This window comes from Sycon ciliatum, chromosome 9, assembly GCF_964019385.1.
Source record: "Sycon ciliatum chromosome 9, ocSycCili1.1, whole genome shotgun sequence".
Taxonomy (NCBI): Eukaryota; Metazoa; Porifera; class Calcarea; order Leucosolenida; family Sycettidae; genus Sycon; species Sycon ciliatum.
Genome location: NC_088651.1, coordinates 3,986,543 through 3,995,675, shown reverse-complemented (window position 1 = coordinate 3,995,675; position 9,133 = coordinate 3,986,543). Strand labels below are relative to the sequence as shown.

The 9,133-nt window shown below is 44.9% G+C and overlaps 1 protein-coding gene across 1 annotated transcript; it reads left to right on the top strand.

Annotated features, from left to right (window-relative positions):
- Positions 1–503: 503 nt before the first annotated feature.
- Positions 504–6,834, top strand: LOC135825179 (sperm motility kinase 2B-like). Its single transcript, XM_065337906.1, has 5 exons — positions 504–764; positions 3,726–4,024; positions 4,586–4,771; positions 5,216–5,596; positions 6,291–6,834. The coding sequence occupies exons 1-5, from the start codon at positions 549–551 to the stop codon at positions 6,361–6,363; spliced, it is 1,155 nt and encodes a 384-aa protein (XP_065193978.1). The 5' UTR covers positions 504–548; the 3' UTR covers positions 6,364–6,834.
- The last annotated feature ends 2,299 nt before the right edge of the window (positions 6,835–9,133 follow it).

Below are 9,133 nucleotides of genomic sequence, written 5' to 3'. Positions count from 1 at the left end.
CATTCTACCTCACCACTTTTGTCTCATCCCGCTTCCTGCCATTTGTCACCTGATTAGCAGAAGAAGTTTCTTGATGGGGGCAAACCTACCCCATGAATATTTGCCCAATTCTACCTACCCCATGCTGCTGCTACATTTATGACGCGAAGACAGTATAATAATAATAATAATAATAATAATACATTATGCCTATCAAAAAATCTGGCCGTGAACGCCATGGTGCATTTTAGCGGTGGTCGAACAGACAGTGTGCTGGGGATATCCAGTCGTACGCCAAGAGCGATATCGGACCACAGGTACAGTACACGCGTATCTGCCATTGTGTTTGCAAACCATAGTAATACTAATACGGCCACAGAGCGGCATACACCATTAATTTTACGGATCATACATACATGTACATGACTTGTATAGCTGGGGTGTACGCATGTTGTGGGTGAGGAACCAGGATCGCCTTCGTCCGTGTTCTAAGTGCTAGTACTGGTTCTGATGTGTCAGGCCTGGATGTCCATGAAGCATAAATATTTTTTTCGCAACCAAACTCATCTATGAACAGAATTGCCGACGTGTTCAGGGACGTCGCGCGCATCGTGCGTAGAGGTGTATCCGGCCCATCATGGCTTTTGCCAGTTACGGTTTTCCAGCCCACAGAGCATGATGCTGGCCGTAACCTGGTTGACGGCGAAATCACCCTGACGGCGGCAGTCATTGGCGAAGGGTGCTTTGGACGAGTTGTAATATGCCAGATCCCCGGCATGGAAAAGGTAGGTGTAGTTAATACCTTAATCAGACTCACAATGCATACAAAGCCACTGATGTCTATAGTTAAGTGTCAGCTTTCCGCAGGAATGTCATGACCAGTGCCGGTAACCCTTCGAATTTGAATTTTTGTTTTGCATAGTGGTTATCGAGGAGTTTCCGGACAATTCGAAAAGATTTCAGTGGCTTTAGAAGATTCATATTATTTTATTTTTCTCCTGTTCTCCATACGTCACGCTCTCATGAAATATTTCCAGCACAGCCACTTACACATTTTAGGAAACTACACTTCTCAACTCCAAAAACGGTCTCTTCACTGCGAATTAAATTAATATATTTCAATTACATCAAATTTTTGGGCCTTGCCCATCATCAGGCTGTAATCCCTGACATCTTAGTTTAATATTGAAGATAGAACCACAGCACTAGCTACCTCAGCCGACCCAACCGTTGCCTCAGCGGCCAAGGTGGATGGATACCCTTGGGCTCAGCTAGGCAACGGCGGGTTGTGCCGGCAGAAAAATTGGCAGAATTCGGTACTTTTCCTGGTACCTTTCTTGCATGTTTGGTATGTGGATAAAGAAATGGCGCAGAATTCGAGGAAATGCCCGCCATAAGGTTTGTATGGTTCTGCCAATGTCACTGCTTTTCGAGCAGAATCTGCCACCTTTTCGAGCATAATCCGTCGTTGCCTAGGGCTAGCTGTGAGTGGCATCCCTGATGATGTGAGCAATACAATTATACCCTAAGTTTAGTCGAAGGGTGGAAATTGCCTCCTCTCGGCTTATGTTCTATATCTTCTACACCGTTAGCTGTCTATAGAGAACCGTTTCCGGTGGCAAGTTCATCGATACATGTAGGATGCAAGCTTGACATTAGGAAATTGCGTGTCGCTCCTTACATGCGCTCGCGCTTTTCCTGCCGACACGAATCTCACTTGATTGACTCACGGACCTCCACACGGGCCTCTCGAGAAGTCCATCGAACCTTCCGATCGGCAAATATGTAAAAGTAGGCTTAGCTACGTTGGTACGCAGAGCGTCCAGGTTATCCACCAATCCTCAGACAGCAACGATAATACTAATGCAAAGAGCCTAGGCGCATAGGAGAGAAGCCGTCAACGCTAAACTTTAATTCCACCCCTCCCTTCATCGGCTGAAAATCGTACATTTCTCGTTGCTTCCTGCATACGTAATACGTGCACTCAAAAGGTGGCAGTCATTCTTTTTATCACACTGGTTATTTATTATGGATGGATAAAGGCAGAATGAAAGAATGCAGGAAGAGAAATTCACTGCGTTTCATCTCTATGGTTGAGCTGATTGCTCCCAATAGCTATCCATGACTTTTAATATGAGTTTGAAGACGCAACCGTTCCACTGAAGACGACAACAAGTATTTCGCCAAAAATCTCCCTCTCTTTTTACTTGGGAAAAACAAGAATGTAAATGGCAAGGTATTTGCCAATAACTAGTATGGTGAAGAGTCGCATAAGACAAATCTTGAGAAGGTGGGATGGAAATAAAAAAAATTATATGAGCATTGTGTGAGTTGCGCCAAAGAGTACACGCACTATAACAGGGAGGTGGGAAGTCAAAATAGCACTAGCTTCCAAACAAAAACTCCTTCTGTCTTCACAGCTCAGGCTGTAGCTTGGCAATTTAAACAGCCTCTAGCACATCTAGGTGACATTTGCCGGGGGCGTCGCGTGAATCTTGAAGTGCTCTGGATCATTCTTACAGACTGCATTTAGGCAAGAAGGGGACATGATAAGATGTGTGGTTATTGCAGAATCATTTTTCACAGCTGATAGATGTGCGGTTATTGCAGAATCATTTTTCACAGCTGATGGGTTGTGTCAATCACGCTGGTTGGGTTCACAATTACTCGGGATAGGGTTAGTCTGCGCTACCTGATCCGATGGGCTCCTGGTCGGTGTACGTGTAACGTGGCGCTGTTGTAGTAGCCGAGTACTACGGCGAGCGCTGGTTGTTGTCTGCTTGCCAAGCTACAGCCTGAGCTGTGTAGACAGAAGGAGTTTGTTAGGAAGCTAGTGCTATTTTGACTTCCCACCTCCCTGTTATTGTGCGTGTACTCTTTGGCGCAACTCACACTATCATTCAGCCTGTGTACATTTCATCACGATATGAGCATTCTTGAATTATCCACAGAGGCACTCATAACTGCGAGGGAATGCAATAACACAAATACATGTATATAGCCGTTTCGGAGAAGTTTCAACAAAGCAATGAAAAAAACAACTGAAGCCGACATAATTCCAAGATGGACTAATAAATTAGAATATGTAAAGATGAATTCAGAATCCTTTTTCTTCGATTGTCATCAGAGAACCTAAATCGAATTTTGGGAAATAAACTAGAATACATCCTCAAACTAGGGGTTCATTGACGGTTACAATGTAACAAAAGTAACAACATTTCTGGACTCCACTTCACATAATTATTGTATTTTGATTAGTCCATCATTGTAGTATGTCGGCTTCAATTGTTCTATTCATTGCTTTGTTGAAACAAATAGATGTAACAGAAATATGAAAGTGTTAACAATAACATAGTAGAAGAAAAGAGGACCACGGAACTACAAGTTACGCTATCATGTCCACTAACACACCAGTTTCTATACAAATCACTTCATGCGGTAAAATGGCACGACACCGACCAGTGGTTGTGCCGTTCTACACCTAAGTGGCAATCGGCTCTAGCCCATCTTGGTTGCGCATTCCAGCAGCCTTCGTCAGTACCGTTTGTCAGTTTTGTGGAATGTTATCGCATGAGATTATTGTAAAGGAACTGGTGATGAGTTGACATTATAGCGTGGCTCGTAGTTACATTGTCCTTTTCTTTACTGTAAATTTATCCTTGGCTCTCCACCCGAGTCTAAGTACTTCGAGTGAAGTATGAAAGTGTTACCAACAAAATTTTCCAATTCTGTGATGTTTTCAACAGCCCGCAGTTGCTAAAATTGTTCAACTAGGCACTTCGGCGGCGGCGGAGCTCACTAACGAGGCGGTTATCATGCGAACTCTACAGCACCCCAACATCTGCGCGTTCTACGGAGCCCTGCAAACTCGGGAGCGCGCGTATTTCGTTTGCGAACGACTAGCCGGAGTAACGCTGGCGACCATGACAGTGGGTAGAACCGCTGGTGTGCTCATGCCTCTACTGGGTGAGCCGGAGTTGCGCGACATAGCTCACCAGTGTCTGAAAGCGCTGCGCTATCTCGACTCGGCACGCATCGTTCACAGGTAAGCTCAAAGGAGAATGGACAAAACCATACAGCGCAGCTGCACATCTATCGCATGACAATAGAGAGTAGTGGTCTTTGTACTACATGTATTACTACTACTAGTATAGTGTGGCTGGCTTGGGACGGTTGCTGTGGTGCTGTTGCTTTCTCTCTCTCCCCCCCCTCTCTCTCTCTCTCTCTCTCTCTCTCTCTCTCTCTCTCTCTCTCGCTCGCTTTCTCTCCCTCTCGTTTACTCTCTCCTTCTGTCTGTCTGTCTGTCTGTCGGTATGTCTGTCTGTCGGTATGTCTGTCTGTCTCTCTCTCTCGCTCTGACGCTCTCTCTCTCTCTCTCTCTCTCTCTCTCTCTCTCTCTCTCTCTCTCTCTCTCTCTCTCTCTCTCTCTCTCTCTCTCTCTCTCTCTCTCTCTCTCTCTCTCTCTCTCTCTCTCTCTCTCTCTCTCTCTCTCTCTCTCTCTCTCTCTCTCTCTCTCTCTCTCTCTCTCCCTCTCTCTCTCTCTCTCTCTCACTTGTGTACTCCTAATACATGTAACTGCCGATTTTGCATTTTTTGGCTAATGTAGCGATATCCATATGAACAACGTCATGATGACGTCACATGGTATCGTGAAACTTATCGACTTCGGAATGGCCATAAACATGCGGGATGCACACCGTATTATGATACGCATGCGTCAACGAGCAGATCCGCCGGAGACAAGGGCGATGGCGCTTGGCGGGATTTGCCCTAAGACAGACGTCTTCATGCTGTAAGTATACCGCAACATGATAGAATAGCGGGCAATGGCCTGATTCCCTTTTTGCAACTCCCTGATACTATTGAATAACGGAATGTTAGCAATTTTACTGTATTTTAGCTGGGAAGCATGTCACCTCATTGATCTCTTGGGCTTCTGTATGGCGCGAAGACTACAATTCACACTTAGGCTCCGTTACTGACTCCTTAGTTACTTGTGTGCCCATTGGTTGTCTGTATTAAATGCAGAACGAACAAGATGTCACGCTTGTTAGCTTTTCTTAACGCGTGCAAAATGTTGTCGTTTTTTAGATTCGTAGGAGTAACGCATTTCATCGCTGATTGAGTTCAGTGATTGCTTGTGATGTTGCATCACCTATCCATACTACCCAATTCATTGCTATCAAAGTTATAATGTCGTTACACATGGGTCTTTTGGTAAAATCTATGTCAACAGGGGCACAATGCTGTTCGAGTTCATGCTCGGACTGTCGTCGTTCGGGAATCTCAAGCAGAAGTCGTACCAAACTATACAGCATATTCTCGCCCAAGGCATTCGCGGGTCCAGCCCAGCGTTCCGTGCACTGAGTTTGCATTTGAAAAATTTGATCAGGAGAATGACGGCGTACGCGCCGAACACACGTCTCTCCGCGCAGGAAGCCCTTGAACACCCGTGGTTTACTTCGGCGACCGGTCGGGCGTACCCTGTTCCGCCACCAGTGGCCTTCCGAAACTGGACCCCAGTGCAGAGGGAGCAGGACCTTGATCAAGGCGAGGTCACAAGGCTTGTAGCCGAGTTACATATGAGTCGCAGAAATGTGGCTGGAGCCATTCTAAGGTAGGTTCTCGAGTTCCGCATGTTTCCAATGCTATGGAATTGCTGATTTTAGTTGAGAATCGCTATAATTATAGCGAAAGGTTTAAGTTACGGTTTTCATAAGTCTCCCGAAACATCAGGATATTGGTATATCATCATGCGTAACAGTGTGGTCGGCAATTCATGCTGGATACAAAATCACAGACGTTTTACTGGAAATATTTGTCCGTCTCTAGTAGTAATTCCCAAGTAGGCTGTTTGCCTGACTGCGGTGCAGGAATACCTTTTTTCTTCAAGTTAAGGAACCTTTTGTGCAAAAGTTCACAGGACAATGTCTGAACACCTCTAATTCGTTGTTAAGTGGGATTGTAACAAGATGCACTCAAGGAGACGAAAAATAGAAACAGATGCACAGGACGTCTTATCTCCAACACTTATGACACATGTCCTAATTGTCTGGTAGTGCTTCTTGCGTAAATGCATGTGTAGACAATTTTTTTCTTCCATTTAGACTTTATTTGAAGGATTCTCCAAAAGTAAATGAATACTTATCGGAGGAGTTTACTGGAAGGGTGGATGAGCCGAAATCGAAGTGAAATGGGGCTACGGAAAATATCTAGCAGAAACACTGCTGAAGGAAAACTTCAGATAAAACACAAAAGGGAGAAACAGAAACAATGCATACTCTCTCTTCTCTCTATGCTCCACTTTGCAGTCGACCTAATGGATGGCTTGGCATTGCTTATCGTGCTAACGTCACGCTGAGACGCAACGAACAACAGCTCTGAATAATATCGACATCTATTTCCCGTCTCCACGCAGCTTGAATGCGCTCAAGGCCCGTCGCTCTCCTGCGCGATGACTACGCCTTGCGGCGAAGGCTCTTTTATTTAAAAAAGCGATCCTGTTAGCTTTCATATTATTGTGTAATCATTAATTTGCTTGTGCGATGCGAGAACTACCGTACAGTAATGTGTACCCGTAATTCCTTGGTCACGTGGTAAAGTTTGATCACAACCATGTTTATATTGTCATATGCGATGTGGCAAACTGTTTAGAAATAATATTTGAATCGTAGATCTACGTTTTCATTTTTCATGATATCCCCTCATGATATCTCCTGGATATCCTCACACACGTGTAAAGAGAATAAAGTTCTCGATAATGAAATCAGCCACGAGCGACACTTTCTCGCACTGCTCTCTGATGCTCACGACGTGTTTGTTGCCCTGGTGACGGAGCGTCTAAGTAAGTTTGTATCCCTGGTGATGGTTTGGCCTGGAGAGCATGGATGACAGTCGTGAGTCGGTCAAGTCAGAATTCAAGTCGACGGGAGCAGCGGGAGCTCCCACGTAGGGAAGCAACCCAGTTCTCATAATGAAACAACATTTTCACAATATTCACAGAAAAGAAGATATTTTTCTCGCCGGCCGAGCGCAGCAAGATAGGCAAGAAATGATTTCTCGCTCAACATTATCGCTTGCAAGTATGGCATCTGGTTTGTTCCTTATTGTCGCTTATTTTCCTGACTTCTGCAGTCATGTTTGAGTCTCACCAGTCTCACCAGTGCCCCGGCTCAGCCCCCTCCCCCCCCCCACCCTATCTTTTATGTGGATCTTATTATTGCTTTCTGAAATTTTCTCCCGTGATGTGTTGTCTGCAACAACCATGCAAAAGGGCACGGTGCACAACTTACGGACTCCTTCGAACCGGGGACCACCTCGAAATGGGCCCAAAGTATTACTGAATTTTGGGTCCAAAACCGTGCGCTGGTACAGCGTACACAATGGAGCTAAGAACAAACCACCACCATGCTAACATTACCTCACGCGGCTAGTCTTAACATCACCACCACATAGAGCCATGGCTACACCCAGGAAAGCAATGGCCATCATCTCCAAACATCACTAAATTGCATCCCTAAAATAGCCAAATTTCCAGGGCCATAGCGGGAACCATTTACAGGGTTTTTTCCTAAACCATGCCTTGCAGGACAGTAGACTACTAGTACATGTATCTCCACTACCACCCAGGATATGCCTCCTAAAACGTTTTCCACCTACATGTATTCTGGAAATAAAGATTTTGTGATATCTCCATTTTATTAAATTGGAACATTGCCAATTTGCTACCCGACGACGGAAAGCGACTCCTCAAGCCCCAGCACTGGGCATTTCCCAAATCGGCCCGATCGTTTCGCCTAGTTGGCTTTTCGATCGACTGGGAGAATGTCCTAATTCGGCCATATTATGAGCGCCAAAGTCAGAATTCGGCTCAAGGCATCATAATCTATGGCAAGCTCTTATTTGTTTCATATGTACATAGATCACCACCAAAGTGACACGCAAGATTGGCGCGTTGCGACGAACCTTCCGCCAAATGGCAGCATTTGCCCGTCGCCAGTACCTGCTTGGTGTGATTACACCTGACTTTGAATACCCTCTCCCTGCCTATGCCTCTCACCTATCAGCACAGTCAAGAGAGAGACAGAGACTGTTTAACCTTTCCTGTACAGCTGTACGAGTTACCTGCGGGGCTTCATGCCATACTGCTGTTCTACCACATGTGGTTTAGTTATTACATTTTTATGTGACGGCGTTCCATTGTTGAAAGTCACAAGAACACGTTGTTGAACTTAACTTTTTTTGTTCATTTTTGCTGTTGTTATGAATGCACAATTGATCTTATTTATTTCCCATTTTTCAGTTGTGATGTCTTTCATTCGTTGCCGCTCAAGCTTTGCGCTTGTGAGGGCTAGTATGATGTGTGTGCGTGGAAGTCGCTCTCTCCACTCTGCTCACGCCCCTGTCATATCTTCTGCTCTTGTAGTTTCGGCTGAGGCATCCATTTCGCAGCACTGACTCATAAACGTGCCATGCCGAGCAGTATTATTATCGATACGTACATGTCTTTAGCTCCTCATCGAGTTTTTACCAGGCGTGGGCCATCCCCTAATTATTATTTCAAAGGTGCCAAACATTTTACGTTTTTCATTCACTATAATGCATTTTGTCTACAGTCTTAATAAATAGTTGGGCAAAAAGTATTTGACCCGGGTCATTAATTGCCATTTTACGATTGTCTCTTCGTCCATTGTTCAATATGATAAGGCTTGGAATTTTCAAAACATGGATATCGACGCACTTGCCCCTTCTAATCATGTCTTGCCCCGCTCTGGTAATGGTTCGTGAATCCGGCCAGTCCACATAATTATCTTCTCGGCTTTTCTTTCATTCCAGTTGCATCTTCCGTTCTGCCCTGTGTTTTTCTTTCTCTTTTCGCTCGGCTCTCTTGATATTTGTACTGCTGAGGTAGCGAACTGAAAGAACAAAAGTAAAACCAAAACTAAGCCAGCCATAGATGGGTGTTTACTCCATACACTGATCGGTTCATGGGACGTTTGTCAACCACATGTAGCGTGACTCATTATCGGATGTGCATATGAATCCATGCGTACAGATAGATATACGGCTATGCAGGCCCGTATTACGTTTTCAGAAGAGGAATATAATGAAGAACAGCCCTCTCTGCTGATTTTCTGAGTTATGTAGCCTTGTC

Coding starts and splice junctions, on each gene's coding strand:
- LOC135825179 (XM_065337906.1), top strand. CDS start 549: ATGAACAGAATTGCCGACGTGTTCAGGGACGTCGCGCGCATCGTGCGT. Junction 4,772..5,215: donor AAGACAGACGTCTTCATGCT/GTAAGTATACCG, acceptor CTATGTCAACAG/GGGCACAATGCTGTTCGAGT. Junction 5,597..6,290: donor GTGGCTGGAGCCATTCTAAG/GTAGGTTCTCGA, acceptor TCCACTTTGCAG/TCGACCTAATGGATGGCTTG.